This window comes from Protomyctophum parallelum (genome assembly GCF_964188405.1).
Source record: "Protomyctophum parallelum genome assembly, chromosome: 21".
In the NCBI taxonomy this organism is placed as follows: domain Eukaryota; kingdom Metazoa; phylum Chordata; class Actinopteri; order Myctophiformes; family Myctophidae; genus Protomyctophum; species Protomyctophum parallelum.
The window spans coordinates 19,615,721-19,635,269 of NC_139713.1; the positions used below are offsets into that span (position 1 = coordinate 19,615,721).

Consider the following 19,549-nt stretch of genomic DNA (forward strand, 5'->3'; position numbering starts at 1 on the left):
AGGGACAGAAAGACAGATGGACAGACCCTTAACTTAAGTCATCATGAGCCACAGTCTCGTAACCACAGTTATGAACACCAATCAAAGTATGAAAAACTTTCAACTATGTTGGAAGCTCTTGATTCATTCACTCTGCACTCCAGTTCCGATGACTTCACTGCAGGATTAGCTTGCCTTTTGTGACTCTGGTGCGACATTTATATTCACTTTGTGGAATTAAACACAAAGTGGCATTTGCATGTCATGGCTAAAATGTCATGAAAATGTTTTTGATAATTTGATCTCACAACAATTCAACTAACACAGTAGATCAGATTAAAGAGTAAATTATTACCACCACCAAATGATATGCTTTCAAATATGCACAGACGTGAAATTATAACAAAATCTCGCTTCTAACAAAACTGCTTCACATTAAATCTGTGGAGTCTATAAAACGAAATGACTACAACAGGAAAAGACAGACGAAGAGGCAGACACACTGCAGCCAGACAGACAAACAGACAGACGACAGACAGAAAGGCCACCAAACAACAGTCAAAACAAACAGCAACAGTTTGTTTTGACAACACAGAAAAAAACTTAAGACAGAGCAACAGAGAGAGACAGAGAGAAAGAAAGAAAGAAAGAAAGAGAGAAAGAAAGAAAGAAAGAAAGAAAGAAAGAAAGAAAGAAAGAAAGAAAGAAAGCATAGAGCAAAAAGAGATGCAATGCAATTTGATGGAACGGCACCACAGTGGTCTACATGTTGTAAGGCCTTCACAGCTTTCATGTCAGCTACCACATTCAGACCCCCAGCCCACCCACCACTCCACCCCCACAAAATCCCCAAAGACAAACAGTCGTTGGGTGTAAATGACCCTGAAAACTTTCATCCACCGAGAGGGGAATTTACTCGCTGCAGGACAAAAACTAAACAATATACGAGGAGCTTGGGTGCGAGAGACGGAGGACGTGCGTCAGTGCATGTGACTGTGTTAGCGGCGCGGTTGTGCGGTGTGGTGTCATGTGTGTGAGTGAGTGAGAGAGAGAGAGATCTCATCCCTCTTCTCGGCGACTGCAGACAGATGTAAGGCTGTGTTCTCAGCTCCATACTAACATGCATTAAGTCAACACTCCTCTGTCAGTTACTCTGTGAGCTGTACAGTACAACGTGGACCATCGCGGCAGAGCCTGATCCACGCTCCGTTAGCACAAGGTGTCAGCTGACACAGCAGTAGTCAAGGCAGACAACTCTTCCACGGTCTTCGGATGCTACAGAGAATATATGTATAAAAGTCTGCAACAATAAGCTGTCATCTGCTATTCAGATTCGGCCACTCGGGGGTATTCGGCCGCACACAACACGGTGTTGTGGGATGTATTTTAAAATACATCTTTGAATTTCCATTCCTGGATTTGTCTAATTTGGATTTCTGTTAAGACTTATTCGCTCAACAGCAAGGGTGAAATGGAAGTGGCGGTACAGCTGCATCATTTTCTTTGCGTTTTCAGTGCTTCCGATGTAGACCGATATGTTCGTGTATATTTGAACATTGTCTGAGCCAACAATCTGTCTCGAGAAACTAACAGAGTACCAACTATCCATTACTTCTTCTACTAACAACACATTTATTCGCTTCAGGACGTTTCGAGAAAGAGCGATCTGATGTTCATTGGCCTCCATTAGACATCATTGAAAAAGGGGGAATTGATTTAAGCTACTTTGATTGTTTTGTGTGGCTCTGGGCATTGGGTTTAGAGTGAATCCTTGATTTACAGACACCCTATTTTAAGCTGCCAGCGTGGTTCAACAAATCTGATACGAGTGTTAATATTTCTGTGTATCGTAAATGTTTTTCCCCCTAAGAGAGCTCTCCCATCAACAGAAGGTGACATTTATGTGTCTCTGGTTTTGCAGTGTACTTCGAGGAATGCACTCTCATACACATGCAAATGTATACAGACCCACGTAGTTACGGTGACAGACAGACTCACACATATTTATACCCACAAGTATGCAATGTGAGATAGATATGACTTGCAGTTTTACAATCTGTCCATTTGAGTATCACAACAAGTTGGAGCAGCAGACAATCACATTTGACATCCAAACCAATATCAGTCATTCTAGATATATTAATAAAAAATGATGTGTTCCAAAATGGTTTTCATTAAAAAATATAGCAGTAATAAAGACAGTATATTAACCATAATCCTTCATTATCAAGAAAGCAATCGATATAACAGTAATATTCAAAGTGACCAAACTGTCATGACCATTCCAAGACAGAATGGAAGGCCGTTTAATCCATTTAGGCCTGACCTCAAAGTTTGTTTTTAAATCTTCTAAATCCTCCCGTTTTCCGAAATAAATATTTTCACGATATTTTTTTTTTTGCAGACCTACAAGCTCGTAGCGCGCCACTCGGTGGCGCGCTATGAGCTTGTAGATCTGCTATTTTTCAATAGCTAAATTATAACATAATGTTTAAAACACCAAAAGGGGTTCCCGCCCAGAACATAAGTAAACTAGAAAAAGTGCCCTTCTGGGCACAGGTCTCCACCAGGTTATCCACAGATCCGTGCAGTTAGAGGTAAAAACACTTTTCGGCCAGTTATAGCGCCACCTTGAGGCTGAGTTGAAATTGTTCATGTGGCATTTTGTCCTCGGCCTAGTGGGAATGTGGGTGCACAATTTCACGGAAATCACGCGATGTGTTCATGATTTGCAGCATTTTGTTTGAAACTGAGCACTCCTGTGAACTTTGGAAGCCAATCTTAACCAATCAGGATGGAGTCTGAGAAATCTGAAAGACCCGTTTGGTTGAATGGCTCTAGAGAGACTGTGTACCAATTTGCGTGATGTTTGGATAAAATCTGTAGGTGTGCTGTGCAAAAACTTGTTTTGCACAAAGCGGCCTCCTGGTGGCGCTATAACAGGCCGTTCTGGAAATTATGGGGCAGAGGTTCATCGTTGGCATCCAGGGAGTGTGTGTGCAAAATTTGGCATCGACCGGGTTAACGGTGGCCGAGATTAGCTGCTCACGGACACACACACACACGGACACACACACACACACACACACGGACGGACACACGGACGGACGGAGTGCAAAACATACTCTCCCCACATGCCTTCGGCCTGGTGGAGACAATAAAGTGAATAAAGTGTATTTTCCCCTGGCAGCCAGATTGACATAAATACCTGTCCTTCACAGTTGTCATCAAATGATACTAATTAGAATCAGAACCCATGTTTATTGTCACATAAACATTATTACAAGCGAGTGAAATTAAATTGCTCATCGGTTCAGTTAAAAGACAGATAAAGGAATTAGAGCATAAAAGAAAATAACTAATAACTAATTAGCATAATAAATTAAACATGTGAATTAATAGTTGCGTTCCATTCATGTCAAACAGAGTGAGGGTTCTGCTCTTGGGCATGAAGCTCACTAGTCTAATCTGCTACGCTAAATCGTGATTAGTATAATGTATGCCGTGAAAAAAGATCTAATTATTTTTGATGGTCCACATCACAGAAATGCGCCTATGGGTCGAGGCCAAACTGTGCCTCCTATTATTGCGTAAGATATACTGTGTGTGTATTTAAGCAGGTTTAATTACACAATTAATCAAAATCATTAACTCGCTAAATATTCAACCAATTTCCAAAAGGTTTGGTTGTTACGTTAGTTATAAGTAGAAAAAAAATCCCTGTAAAGGGTGATCACGAGCTGAGAGTTTTGCACTGTTGCAAAGGAAAAATAAATAACAACACCCACGTAAGATAAATTCCTGTTCGTGTTTCAGACAACCAGCTAGTCATTATAGATTGTGGTATGCATGCAGATATGTAACACTGTCAGGATATTTGCCTGCCCAAGTCTGTTTCCTGGCAAAACTCTGAGGAGAACAGCAAAGTCATGCAAAAAAACCCCAGTGTGGTAAGTACCTGTGAAATTCCACCAAACCCAGCAAAAATGAGGTCTTGGAGCCAGACACACATAGGCTAGAGATAAGTAGTATACAAACAATGTGATACTGATCGCCACTGTCGCGCGGAAACCTTGTATGTCGACTAAAACCATGACATTTCAGAAAATGGTGTTACAATGGATCCAGTCTACTTATAAAATTATGAATTTATTTATGAAAACACATCTAAAGATGAAACTTGGAGACACAAGATTTCTGTCTAACAGCGATGATATTCTCCAAACTGCGAATATTACTATAACATATTCACTAATTGATGCATTAGCGCAGTAGTTCTAAAAAGTATGGTCCAGGGATCCCCAGGGGTCCTTGAGGGGGTTCCAGGGGGTCCCCAGCTAAATTATTGATAGTTAGGAACCAAATAGACCCCTATGGGTATGTGTGTAACTTTGACAATGAACCACAGAGATAAATTAGCACTGAGGATTTTACACTGCAAGTGTAGATTGGGGTACCAGAGATTTTAAAACAAGTATCCAATTGTGGCCTGTGGCCTAATGCATAGCATACGGAGGTCCTTGAATGAAAAAGTTTGAGAAACACTGCTTTAGAGATTATGATAAAGGTTCAGCAGTAGATATTCCCATATTATATTTCTCCATTAGCATGCGTGGGCCAAGCATGCCAAGCCAGCCTACACCTTTCCCATGTCAGGAGGAAATATCATACCCTTTCTATTCTCCGGTTACCCATCAACAGTATGGCCACGTCTATATAACCTTCTGCTCAACTCTTACACACTTCACGCACAATTTCACGTTCCCTCCACCATTCCATTGTCCTCCGATGTCACAGTTCCCATTATCACCCCTGCTTCTAAAAGCCAACTCAGTCCAGCGGGGGTGTTTCAGGGGGAGCTATGCATGTCAAGAGGGCTGTTAAAGCTGTTAAAAGTCATACTGTGTAACCTTTTCAATAAAAAATATATTTATTTGATAAATCACAATAACTATTGCATGTGTAAATGTGTTTTTGACAACTTATCAAAACATTATTAAACACTATTTTATACGCAAGTGTCTGCCGACAGCACTTGGCAAATGTCATAAGCACCAGAAATGTAGTTAAGTTACTGACAGATTGTAGTTCCGTTCCAAAATGTTGTCGGGCACTAGTACCCAGCAGCATTTATTATAATGATATAAAAACATCTTTAAATTAACTGTATTTATTTAATTGTTAGATACCAATAGACATTTGTAGATAAAAACCATTTAAACCTCTTTTACAAGAAGTTACAAGTATACTTGGTACAATCCTTCTTTCCCTCTGCTCCAAATCTCTATCTCTTCACCGAGAATCGTCTATTCTGCTGAATATCCGCCTATTGTGACAAGCCCAGGATAAGGATGCTATGGTTCATTTGGTTAAAAGGATGCAATAAATGATTACCGACTTGAAATATTACAATTTATTTTGGTAGAACTTTTAAGTGTACATAACTATCATAGATTCTTACTTAGGAATGCTACCATTTTTGCATTGTTGTGTTCCACCCACAGGGCATCTCACGAGACACCTTGGGATGTAGCCCTTCAAATCCTGCCATACACATGCTAATTGCTTCTGACCGGTCGTAGCTTAGTAATGATGAGGGTCCCATTCACCCTGCAACAACCTTAACTTGCACAACAATACCCTATGATGGGCAGCAAACACATTGGAATGATGTCCTAATGACACCAATGACTCTTACACTAGCGTTGAAGAATCACAAAAAAAACACAACTGTTAAGTAAATTAGATTTATACAAGTACAAAAGTTGCACTTTGACATAGGGAGTAGTAGTACAAACGGGTCTCAGCACTATTGACCCACAGAAGGCATAAACTGTTTAAGTTTAGCTTTATGGGTAGATGCAGAGCCATTGAAAGGCGAGTTCCACCAAATCAGCACCGGTTCATGAGACTCATTTGTCATAGACCCCAATGCATTCCGTCAACTTCCGGTTCAGGGATTTGTCACTATTCACCAATATAAGTCTATGTAGAAGAGCTGCCATTGGACTGGCCCAATGAAGTGAACGGAGGTGGCGCAACTCGCTCTCTCTCTCTCTCTCTCTCTCTCTCTCTAAGGCTCTGGGTAAATTTATTCCGTGAACACATAAGAGGCATTCAGGGTACTGCTTTATCAGCGCTGTAACATTTCACAATCAGATGTTGGAAGTTGTGGCTGGAAAACTGCTTGCTAAAGTTAATGAGGCACATGAAAAAACTGTGATAGAGCCATCTGTAATTTCATCTGCATTCGTATCTTACTGTAGTTTTGTAATTTGATTTGCTGTGCTGTAATGCTTGTCATAGATGAAATCAAGCCAGGTAGGTGCCTTTCTCAGTCAAACTATTTTAAGCATGTTTTATTTAAAAAAAAATTACGAACACACCAATTCATATAAATTGTGTCACACTCAGGGTCCTTGGAATTAAAAACATAGTACATAGTATCACCTGGCTTTGCTGATGGCTCCACGTGCATAGCTCACATAAGTACAGAGTAGACTAGATACCAAAGACGGCAGGGTGGTCTATAACTGTACTGCCAAGTCTATAAAATCCTCAATATACAAGACCTCCAAATGCCTCTGTCTTTTGAAGTGACCAAAAACCAAGGCTAGAGACATTCAGTAATGGGTGTCAAACGAAAGGTAATCAGGTGCTATGGTTTTCCAACCCACTGCCCGATCCTTCAAGTGCTGCATTGTTAAATCCTGAGTGTTCCTTTAACACTGAAGAGTGTCCATTTTTACTACAGGCCATTTCCGAGCACGCAGGCTTTACATTTTTTCCATAGTGTTTATTGTCTTGTCTTTATTAACTACAGATCTACACTGAAGGACATGCCACATCTACTTTCTGTCTTTAATCATACAGTTTGAGTGTTATCAAAGCAATTTCTATAATGCTGACGGAAAGCAATGGTTTTCATAAAGTTTTTAGCATACTTCACACATGTTAAAGTTGTATTTTGATAGCATTGATCATGATGGTGATGAAGTTTACACCACATGCTTAAACCTAAACATAGCATGTGGCATGATTTTAATGAGTAAAAATCCATCTGATTATCCGATTTGTCAATCAGTATAATGTCAATAAGATGATTAATGTAATATGCATCATTGATTACTATGGAAAAATAACCTGTGTTCCAATGGATCCACTCTAGTTATTAAAGAAGTATAAAATAGGGCATTCGTTTATAATAATAATAATAATAAAACTTTATTTGTATAGCACCTGTATAGCATGACATAAAATGCAGCTCAAAGTGCTTTACAGAACAATGGAGAATAAAAGAAAAGCAAGGCAACGACATTAAAAAACAAGCAGTAATGCAATACAGTGAGGACATGAATAACAAAAAATAAAAAATAAAAGATCAATTAAAAGCAATGTTGTAGAAGTGGGTCTTGAGCTGAGCTTTAAAAATGTCTACAGATGGGGGAAAAAGCGAATACCGGTATTACTCTTACATATTCAAATCTAAATTGATCCATTAGTGCAGTAGTTCTTTAGGGGCAAATTCACAAATAATATAATTTGTGCACACTAATAGCACCTTGACGTATTATGTGAACTACGTCTACTATCTCCACGACTTAACACGTATGCCCGGCCTATATAGTTTCTCGTATAAACAAATTGTGAAAATAGCCTATCTACAAGCTCTACAATAGCCTATCTACAAGCTCATAATGTATCACATCGCGACGCGTTCTGAGCCCGAATATTGTCACTAAACTTTCGGACAAAAAAATTAGTCATGCCCAAAACCAGGTGCCCAAAATAGGGACACCTAGCCATAAAGTTTTGCAGATGGTGAGTGCAGTTTGCCCTTGTTTTGCCTCTGAGAGTGTAGAAACAGCAAAATAGCACTGAGAGTTTAAATTAACCCTCAGGATTGTACAGTTAGTGTACTGTGTACACGCATGCAAAGCGGCAACCGGCCCTGCACACATTTTCATGACCTGGTGTTAAGTCAGAGAGACAAGCTATTAAAACACTATTTGAGCTGCACAAGCTTGTGTTACACAACCAGGAAAGGCCTGCGGCACCGTCTCTACTGTACGCTGGTACTAAATATGCCTTCAAGCTTCTCAGGCCTTTTCCCCTGGCATACATCCGGCTGCATCTGGCTCACTTTTCATCCAGTTACACACAAAAAGGATACTCCTGCATGTAATATATGATTTTTCGACCCTGATCCTGACCTGCCTTTCCCGCTCCCACACTATACATGACCTACTCATTTTTAGAACAATGGGATTTAGGTTCAGAATCGGCTTAGTTTCCCTTCAAACAACTGCACGTTTGGGGATTGTAAGTATGAATGTATGAACCCATAATAATGTTGGAACAGTGCAGTTGATTCTGCAGCTACATCAACGCATCCTCATTGTGGATTGGCTGAATGAAGCGGTAGTGTAGCCTTTTTTGGAATTATATTTCAAAATGGATACATTTGTAGAGAGGTTTGTTGACAGATATGTACAATACATCTCATTAGTATGACTATGTCTCATCTGCAACAGATTACGAAAAAATGCCAAAATAACAATGGAATATCATGGATATGAAACAGAAATACTGCCTAATTTCTGGTGGAAATGTTTCTTCTCTTAGGGAGGTTTGGATAGTACATCTTACCCACTGTGAAATCTCAAGTACTGTTTAACTAACACAAAGAGCACAAAGGTGGAACAGACAGATTTGTGAATGGTACGGTTTCAGAGGTTTCAACACAGCCGTTGCTATAATAAGTGATGCCATCTACAAGATCTTTATGTAAGCAGATAGAAATAAGCCCGTCAAATTATATATCATTAACTACAAAACCACTATGTTTATCAGCCAACCTTTCATTTCCATGTTAACCTACAGCAGGTCTGCAGACCTCGAGCTTAATTTCTGGCTATGGACCAGTCCGGCGCAGTTCTGAAAGTGAGAAGGTCTGTATGTCTTTGTCTCCGGTGTCTTCCATCTACACACATAAAGCCTGGGGAAATGCCAGACATTTAATATGGAACTGTTTGGTCAACAGAGAGGATGAAACCAGGCACCTCAATGAGACGTGTAGCCAGGAGGAACTGAAGGGAAGCCATGAAGTCATATTGGACTTTACAACTCATATTTGGAAATGTGCTCAAATATACACATATAGGCCTATGCAGGAAGAGATACCCTGTGTGTGCAGCACACGTTCATAAACACATAAAATTGCATGTCCAGTTTGGACACTGATAAACACAAAACGCCAACATAAACCACAAACCCAAAACACACTCACAAATGGGCAAGCCCACACAAAGCACACCCACTGTCAAACATGCACAATGTGGTCATCTACACATAGACTATACTCCCACTGACTGTGATATGAATGTAGAGCATACCGTAGTAGTTGACTACAGTGTATAGGGGTGAAATAATTAAAAGTTTATGAAACAATGAACAAGGCAACATTATTACTATACTTCTACAATAACCAGCAGCTGTTTTTTTCCACATCTGGACCAACTGGAACTTGCCGAGTCCAAGGACACCTCAGCACTTTATCCAAAATTTCAGGACTATTCATTTATGTAAAACCATAACACAGCTGACAAATCATTTCCACTGGCAAGAACAATTGAACAGAGTCACACGCATCTTGCATTGCAGGGATTTTTAGGGACATACTGTAGATAATGAGTAAGTCATGGCTATAGCCCTACTGGGGCCCTACAGTTTAAATAATAATATTGATCCACTGATCCAAAGGATACAATACATACAAATTTCGTTTTATGTCACATTCAGAATTCCTGGGAATATTTGAATTATACTTTTTAGAGGCTTTCTTTCTTTCTTTTATATAAAAATGTGACCTGGGAACGATTCTACAAATGTCTTCTAAATCCTGACAGTTTTCTGACAAAGCTATGTCATTGGACTTTGATTTTTCAAAAATAGCAGACCTACAAGCTCCTAGCGCGCCACTCGGTGGCGCGCTATGAGCTTGTAGATCTGCTATTTTTAAATAGCTAAAGCATAATGTAATGCTAACACCAAAACGGGTTCCCGCCCAAAATGGGTTAACAACTTTCAACTAGGTATCCTTATTTTGAGCATGTCAAAGAAATAAAAAACTAAGGGTATCACGATGCTTGTGAGCTATACTGAGCTTGTAGAACAGAGCATTGTTGCAGTATATAGGCTTATAGGGCTTAAGTTTTAAGTGAGGCAACAAGTTTCTCGTTTGAAAGATGTACCCTTTGACAATACTTAAAACAACCCACATGTCACGGAAAGTGACATTTTATTTAACCGGTAAAAACACTTCAAGCAAGAATAGAGCCGATATTTAGATACCATCACTGGCCTAAACGTGTCATCTTTTGCAGCATGCACGTATGTGGCTGCACTTCTAGAGTTTCCTCACGGTTGGCTGCTCAGTTGTCCTTGTCATGATCACTAAATCAATGGTTTGGATAGCCATAATACTTTCCAGTGAGACAAATGAGATCTAATCGAATTTGCTGCCCATGCAGTGAAATTACAATGACTTATTGGAAACACAATGTGCGCGCGCGCGCACGCACGCACCCGCACACACACACCCACACAAGACCAGGGAAACCTCACTCACTCACATTTACACTCGCACAAGTAGTCATGCACACACATAACACACCCCTCCATCGTCGTCATTGCTCATATACCATCTAACGATTCTAACCTCAATAGCAGGATAGACGTCCCTCACAAACAATGGCAGCTTGCCCAAAACAGTGCCCATCCTGGGCTGGGAAATAAGGACACCATTGTACTCTCTTGGATCTAGCTTCGGATTTCATAGGATTGACATAACCAAGATATTTTGTCGTCATTGTCATCGGAACACCATGTATATACAGTACACTGGGGTTTTGAGATGTTCCCTTTGAGTTTGGAGATGTTCACACTTTGTGACATGGGCTGTCCCCTCCAATGGATTTTGCACAAACTGGGCTTGTGTCGGACTCCTCGCAGCTAGACAGTTTCCCACATACTGTCTTTGCTGACTCATGAACACAGATACTGTCCATTATGTAGAAGATCGTTCGTGATCCTGTGGTCAAGCTGAATTGTTGAAAAACTGTATACAATCAACCATTGCATGTGAAATCCTTAAGAGTTAACATTTTTGGAAATGCACAGCGTTTTTGCAAGACACTGGTGATATGAGTCGTAAAACTTTGGTTTGGGTCCGATATGCTCACTGTAGCCACATTTAAAGAAAGGCATTCCTCTGAAATTGGGTATGGACGTGCCTCGATTGCAGACAAAGAGGGGGATATGATAATTGAGTTAAAATCACCAGTGCTATTGAGAGTTCATGCTTGGTTTCATGTTAGGCAGGAGTTATGTTTGGTTTTGGTCAGTGAATTAACGTTCTCAAAACTTCTCATATCTGAAACCTCTCTGTCGGCAGCAGAAAATGAGTATAATTCCACAAAACAAGCGGCTTATAAAAGATGCAAAACCAAATTTCTCATCATTGTTACAATTTGTTTTTCATAATCGTAATTAAATCCATTTAGGTGCGGAAACTGCGGATCTAGCATTACTTTTTGCTTCTCAGTGTAGTCACACTTGATCAGGAGAAGCACATCTTTAAAATGCCTAAAAAGGTGCGATTGCAATCATTGCATCGCATTACATGTAATCAAGTGGATGTCATGGACTATAAATACACAGTTGTTTTGCAGTTTTCATGAGCAGTGTGTATATATACCGCTCTCAAAACTGCTCTAAAAATTACGGAATCAAAGAGTTCCCTTAATTCCTTTGAGCAGTATATTTAAAAAGCAATCACAGTAATCTGTATGTTCTATAAATACTGAGCTGAATGTAAAGTTCTTCACGTACTTGTTAAGAGGATGAACGTCATATGGGAAAAAACTACGTGACATTGGTCTTACAAGGCTATCGCAGCGTAATGCTGTCATCGTGCTTTTACTGGACACACCATCATGCGGTCCTCTCCTTACCTAATGAGCGTTCTATACACGTCCACGTATGTCCGCAATGCAACCTTCACTGCTACTTTCCCTCTGTAGTTCATGAATGAAGTATGGTTTCAAGCATTCCTTACTTACTGCTCCTCATTGCAGTACACTGAGAGCAGCATTCATCACCCTCTCCATGCACCATTACTCCCAATGATGGGAGAGAAGGAGGAAAAAAACACTTTCATTAAGCAGGTCTGCTCCGCTGAGGTGTGGAATGTTCAGCGGGCTTCCATCAACAGACTCGGAGAAAACAGTCCTTCATACAGCTATTGTTGTCCTCGGCCAAGTCACTTAGTGTACTGGGAATAAAGGCCAAGCTTGAGGGGCTCCGTGTTAGGATAACAGCAACCATGCTTCGCTGTGGAGATCTCGACGAAGGGAAGAAGGAAAGGTGTGTGTTTGTGTGTGTGTGTTTGCGTGCGTGCATGTGCTTTCAAAATGTTAGAGTGGTTGAGGTGTGCCTCAACCAGAGTTATCTTGCCAGACACTTGGATAGATTAAAAAATGACCACACCACTTGCAAAATAGGGTAAATCAAGCACCCCTCTTTTTTCAAATGTAACTACTTTGAATTTGTCAGACATTGACAAATTCAATGCAGCTGGGCAGTTCAGCCTTTCGTACGGAGCTGACTCGTACTAGATTTAAGAGCACAAATGCACATTTTCTGAAAGGCAATGCCAACCTTGTACAACTCGAATCAAGCTCCAATCAACCTGATTTGATCGGGCAGTATGAATGAAAATATTGATTGTTCACTACCACAACTGTGAAGTGATGGAGCCGTGTACAATTTCAGATACATGCCATAGTTCAACTGTGCCTTCAAGATGGTTTACTTCAGCAATAGGAAAGCAATTTGTATTTTAACCATTAGATTATCTTATACCATCAAAGGTAGATCTTAAATAGAACAGTATGCTACTTAATTGCCTCTCCTTAACAAAGGCCCGAAGCTGTCAGACGCCACACCACAGCAATTCATTCCATTTTCCTTTCGCCAACACTAAAATCAATCTCACAGCAGTTGCAAATGGAGTGTGAAAATGTAGGCTATTACAGATAAGAAGAATGAAGATATGATTCTCCAATTCAGGCATTTAGCAGACGCAGACGTCTCCATGTGTAGATGGATAGAACGCGTGTATGTCATTGCCAAGCCTATTTTTGGGGCAAGTGCTTGTTTTGTTCACCCAATGTCTATGAGTATGTGCACATTTTTACAACAAATAACTTTGATAATTTGAAAACAACGCAGGCATGCAGACATGCTACAACCAATGCAACTGCAGCTCAACATCCTCTACTTTTGTGGAACTAAATCTTGGCAATGACTATTAATTTCATCGCAATCACCACTATGTTTACCGTAGACCTATCTGCATCAGAAATAGCAGCAGCACAGTTGTTAGGGGGGGTGGCGAATTATAGTTTTGGGGCTGGCAGGCCTGCTTTAAAATAACAAAAAGTTAAGCTTCTGTGTGTTAGGGTAAATGGTCAAGTGTAATCCCCTTAGCTCCAAACCAGCATTAGCAGAAATTCCACAATAATATGGAACATGATTTCATAGCAACCGCTGGCCTTTGAAAGACGTCTGGTAATTGCAAAGGGTCAGAGTGGCATGGAGACAGGCGGCAGACAGACAGGGGGACTTGAGAGCGTTCGCTCGAGGAACAAGGTTTCTTTTTTCTGCCGATTTCAGCCCCGAGTCATTAGGATCCATTTTTCTTTAATAACAGATGACCAGCCGAGCACGGCTGACTGTTTGTACAGCTGATTATTAACACTTGGCTAAGCTCAGTCAACACAGAAAAAGAGTGTTTTAGAGGGTAAGCTAAGGCGAGAGAACTATGACTCTCTGTCCTCGGAAAACAGAGCTACGATAAGAATATATATAACTTTTCTTTCACATTTCTGTGCAGCGTTGTTGAGGTTTTTCTACTGTCCTATCAAATGTCAGTTCATTTAAGGTTTCCACGGGATGCTGTGCATTGTGTAAAGTGTAAAAGACCTGACTCATCCTTAAAGCACATGGTTTACTGGAAAATATGTCTTATTTTGTCTGTCTTTATGATTACAGTAACATGACGGCTCTTGTCTTGTAGTTAAATGTACTCAAAAATACTATGCACACATGAACTGATTCACTCACTTATGTAATGTTGCAAAATATGCTCAAGCACACACACGCACGCACATACACCCCCTGTGGATACGGATGAAAGGAGCCACAAGTAAATGGCATACACAAACAAATTAATATAACAGACAGAATTGACACGCTGTAAAATCCATTCTTACAGTTACAGTACATGTGTGAGAATCAATCTCTACACAGACCAAAATCCACATCTTGGCCTAGACGGGTTAATACCAGAGTACCGGTACACTCAAAACCAACCTGAGAGAAGTTGAGTCCGTTGAGCGGGTGACACTGCTCCTCCACCTTCTCCACGGCCCCGGTCCTCTTCCTCATCCTCTCCGCCTCCTGGGCCAGGTACAGGTCCAGCACCGGCACGCCGCGGGTCTTTATGTCCGCCTCCGTCAGCGAGTTCACCATCAGCATCACCCACACGGGCCGCTTCCTCTCCCAGTTGCCCGCGATGGCGTTGAAGAGGTAGTCCGCGTAGAGGCCCTTCCCCCGCTGGTCCGGCGTCATCCACGAGGGCATCATGAGCTTGACGTACTCCAGGTGCCTCTTCAGCCGCCGGTAGATGTCCCGGGGCAGGACGTCCTGGAGGTTCTCGCCCTGGGGCAGCAGCTGGCAGCTGGTCAGGGCCGAGATGGTGTAGGGGTCCGTCAGGTCCAGCTCAAAGAACACGATGTTGCTCTCCTGGAAGGCCTGCTTGGAGTTCTCGGGGATGAAGTCCCAGACGCGGGTGTAGGGCACGTGGATGGTGCCGTAGAAGTAGGAGGGAGGGTCTCGTTTGATCGTCCACAGGAAGGAGTTCAGGTCGGTTTGCTGCGGGGGAATAAGGAGAATACATGCGTGTGTGTGAGAGAGAGGGAGACGAGGGGCTTTTGATTCATCGTCACCGACAGTCATGAGTGTGAGAAACATGCTAGAGGAAAGTTCACAGCTAAATTATCGTTGATTTGATGAGAATCAGATGAATCCCTGTTTTTAAGATAGTGGATTCACAGAGGCGAGTAGATGCTGTGTGTCAGACAGACAGATTCACAGGCGGTTGTCTAATTAACACTTCGGTGGTCTAATTAATATGATTCACTTCAGTGGTAGCAATCAACCACGGGTGACAAAGACGTTAAAGGGCCTGTCTGGCAATGTGTTGACTAAACTGTTTTACTGCACAGACTGCTGCTAACAGCATGATAATGACTTATTAACAGACCACTTAGGACCTAGGTGCCAAAAACCAATACACACACTTCTGAAAAGGTTATGTTTGACCAGCTCTGACGCTGAGCTGGGTTAGAAACCGAGACATGTCCTGTTTCTGCAGAATCTGGATCACACTGACACAATACACACCTCTCTCTCACTGAAAACCCTGAGTGACTTTTGACGTGTGTCAAGAGTGTCTGTCTGACACTTTTCCCCCCCCATGTCTGAATCAGATATGTGGAAAAATAATCAACAGCTTAAAACACATCAAATGTATAAAATATAAAAAAAAACACCTCTATCATTTAAATTAGTTTTCATTTTACACCTGGCAAAGCAGAATAAAGTAAAACGTTGATCCCATTGTAATTCATGGCCGAGTATGTTATTTAAATAGCTTACGCTTGAATGAAAGGTGTTGCGCAGCGTTATGCATGGGACTTTGCATGATGTACAAGAAGTGTGTGCACTGCATGTGCAACTCGGCATCATTCTTTTTGCACATTGCAATTGAATGATGTGATAATAATTAAAAAAAAATGCAATCTTTAGACTGGTTGAAGGGGTTTAAACTTTAAACTGTAGGCTATAGCTATATAGTCAAATATATTCTACAGTATTAATTTATTGTAACTCTGTGAGTGTACACAAGATCTAAATTGAGAGCTGTAGTAGGCTCTAACGGTGCAATTGTTAAACACCTACTTTCTTATTGAGCTCGCAGTTGGCGGATTCCTTCATTCTCCACTGATCAGTCCTGACCAGATATATCAGACAAGCTTGGAAGAGTGCGCCCAGAGAGAGCCGCATCGTAGCTCTCCAACCGTGCACGGGGATTGTTCACTTCACAACGTGTTGCAAGCTGCTGCTCCAGTCCCCGCAAGCATATGGATCAATATAAGTGAAGTCCTATCTCCAAAACTTCAGCTCCGTCCAATAATCACATGAGACGAGTTGACATGTATCCGACAAGACGCCGCTGGACAAAGTCATGTTGTTGGAATGGTTCACGTTCACGTGTGTGCGAGTGAAAGAGATGTCTCACTGAGATATAGTTTTAGGTTGTCGCATCATCCTCTATAGTCTGGGTCACTCCTTTTCTCCACACCTCCAGTCTGTCCCCCCGCGTCCCCTTTTCAACAACAAAAAGTTCCGTTTTTCCACCTCAACTTTCCACCGGGGTTGATCATGAAAAAGTTTCGCTCGGGGCAGCAGCAGCAACAGGTCCACTAGTATTCACGCACCTGGCCGAAGAAGTCGCCGAAATTGAAATAAACGACTTTTTCTCCCCAAGTTTAGTTTGTCAACAGAAAAACGTGCAGCATCGGTGAGAAACGTGGCGTTCGATCAACGCTGGTCTGGTTTAAAAAAAACGGAACATTCACAAACTGTATGATGCCGTCTCTCTCTGCGAAATGTTATGGTCTCTCTCAGTCTTCGCTACTTCCACCCTTCTCTCTCAGCGTGTAGTAGGCTACTCACTGAAAGTGGCTGCGTGAGTGCGTGTGTGAGTCGAGGAGAGCATCTCTGTCGGCATGGCCACTCGACCCCCCCACCACCCCCATGCTCTCGGCCGGCTCCCCCCAGCGCTCTCCCCCTCCCCCAACACACAAACACACACGCACCAAAGGAAGGAGGAATAATAGGAACGGTCTGATTTGAGGCTTGAGCGTCGACATTTCAACCGTGCTAAACACGCACGCATGATGGAAGCCCCGGCACCGGTTCTTGCTTCGGTCAAATTATCTTGACATGTCCGTCACATCCAGTGCCAGTGCTTTATTTCCGTTCAAGATTAATGACCACGATAGTCACAGATTGATTTGAATGGGCAATTAATTGGTTAGGGCCAATTATATGGCTTATTAAATCCCAGCTGTGATAAAAAAAAAAATACAAATTGAAGTTATAGTGGGGCTAATCTGAGCTGATATTTTTTTCCTCCAATGTCAGGCATTCTGACTATGCTAATTATTGATCTCAGGATTGCTTTATCTGATGATGTGATGGCCTATACTATAGGCGCCATAGGGGGTGTATAGCATGCAGCAAAATCCCAGCTGTGATCCCGTGGCTAGATTGTCATTCCCTTTTAATGAATGCCTTTTACAAACTGGCGACATTAACATGAGAAAAAACCTCGCACTGTAACTGCGCCCCGGGTCACGTCGTCTCATACACCCTCTGACTGACCTGTCCTGTCCTGAACACATATAGTAGGAGTGAAAGAACGTCCATCGCGTGTCCTCCAGGGCCAGGCTGCATAGTGCATGGTTAGTTTGGTTTAATACCAAACTTTTTAGCCCGGCGTGAGTTGATCCAAAAGATAAATGTGTCTTCCCACTCAGGACCCAGCTGGAGTCAGGACCCAAACTAGTGGAAATAGCAGATAGCCTTTTGTGCTTGTAGATCGGCTATTTCACTACTCCTTAAACATTTGGTTTCTAATTCTTGGAATGTATTTTATTTTAATTTATGATTTTATTTTAATTATTGAAAAATCGTTGAAATTCATGCGGACCCACTGTTTGGAGTCTGTTCTGTTCCGTCAGTGCTCACTGCTGTAGTGCTCTCTGCCTCCTCGTTCACACGGCGCAGTAAACACATGTTGATGTTGTTGTCAGACGTCTGAGTAAATAGACCAGCGGTTTGTTGACTCAAAGAAAGAAGTCGGGGTTTTGTTTTGTTTGCAGGCAAATAAAACAGACAGAAAATGTGCACGGGACTCCCCCAAACACACACAGTTAAATGGGTTCAAATTAAAGCAACACAGATTTAATTGACCTAGTGTACGAGAGGAGTTTGGTTACAGTTGTAGCCATATCTTGGTTGAGAACTTTACTGTAGGGTACATTAATTAGCCTATGATAATGTTATTTTAATAGCCAATTTGATGGATGCTGTTCACACGTGTGTGTAGGTGTGTGCGTGCGTGTGCGCGCTCTCAACTCTTTCAATTAAAGCCCCCCCTGGTGGAGAATACGGATAAAGATATTTTCTATCAGACAGACAGACACCCAAGGGTTTTGCAGAAGCATTCCTGTTCATGAACTCTCATAACATTCACTTCAAATCTACAGGTGCAAATCACACATGCCTGACACAGGCCTACATCAAGAATGTCATTGTAATGGCACACTATTGATTTATCCATATATCTGTCATGTAAATTTAATAAGGTGCTGACTAGTATCAAGTTAAAAAGGGATGGCTATGAAGTCAGTTCTTTATATTGGCAATTCTAGACATTCATAAAAGAAATATGCAAGAAATGTCATTTTATGACTTGGACATATTTCTCAGCCACCATCTGGTGGTTTGTCCTTAGAATGGAGTGTTAGACCCAAAAGTCAGTTGTGTGAGTCCCAGACAGACAGACAGACAGACAGACAGACAGACAGGCTTATTGCAGCTGTAGGTCGCAGTTTACTATGAAAACCTGCATATCCCGTCAGTCATGTCACGTGTTGTGTCACGCCTCATGTCACTCCTCCATATATGGTCACACCTCGTGACATCACGCCTAGCCTCGACACTGACCTCATCAAACCCTGGATAGCCATACATGGAGAAGACTGGATCATCACCTAGATCTGCATATATGGAGCCGGCCAGCAACTCCTGACCTCAAACCTCAAACCCTTAGATGTCCATATATGCTGACCTGTTCTGACATTCCATATGTTGATCCCTCCCCACCCGTCCTTCTACAATGTCTCCCTTTTAACTGATTCATTCAAACTCTAGACGGGCCCGCCCCAAAGTTGTTAGTAGAGTTCTCAGGCCAGAAAATGAAGGCCGGTAGGGCCCTCCCTCATGAAACCCTGTACACTCAAGACACTGCCTCCGCTGCCACCCTTAGATCTCCATATGGAGCTGACCTGTTCTAACATTCCATATGTTGATCTGACCACATCAAACACTGTACACTCAAGAAACGCTCCATATATGGCCAGTACCGAATTCATTCCATATGTTGATCTGACCCCCCATCTCAAAACGCCAGCGCTCGCCCAGCAGTCTGCCGTCACCCAGGCAGATGCGTGCACACGATCTCGCCCTTTAGGGCAAGGTCACAAAAAAGGGGATATTTACCCACGACCCATACAAATTGGACCGCTACCCATGAAACATGGGTCCCGACCCCTTATTTGGGAAACAGCGGTTTGGGCTGTTTCATTGGATCCTG

General features: G+C 41.9%; 1 protein-coding gene across 1 annotated transcript in view; it reads right to left on the minus strand.

Moving 5' to 3' along the window:
• trabd2a (TraB domain containing 2A) overlaps positions 1–16,821 on the minus strand; it is a 78,299-nt gene extending 61,478 nt beyond the window's left edge. Inside the window, exons 1-2 of the mRNA XM_083793484.1 lie at positions 16,066–16,821; positions 14,416–14,976 (exon numbers count right to left, since the gene is read on the minus strand). Of these exons, the coding sequence (XP_083649610.1) occupies positions 14,416–14,976; positions 16,066–16,170 (666 nt within the window). The 5' untranslated portion in view covers positions 16,171–16,821. The remainder of the gene's footprint in view (positions 1–14,415; positions 14,977–16,065) is intronic.
• Positions 16,822–19,549: the final 2,728 nt, after the last annotated feature.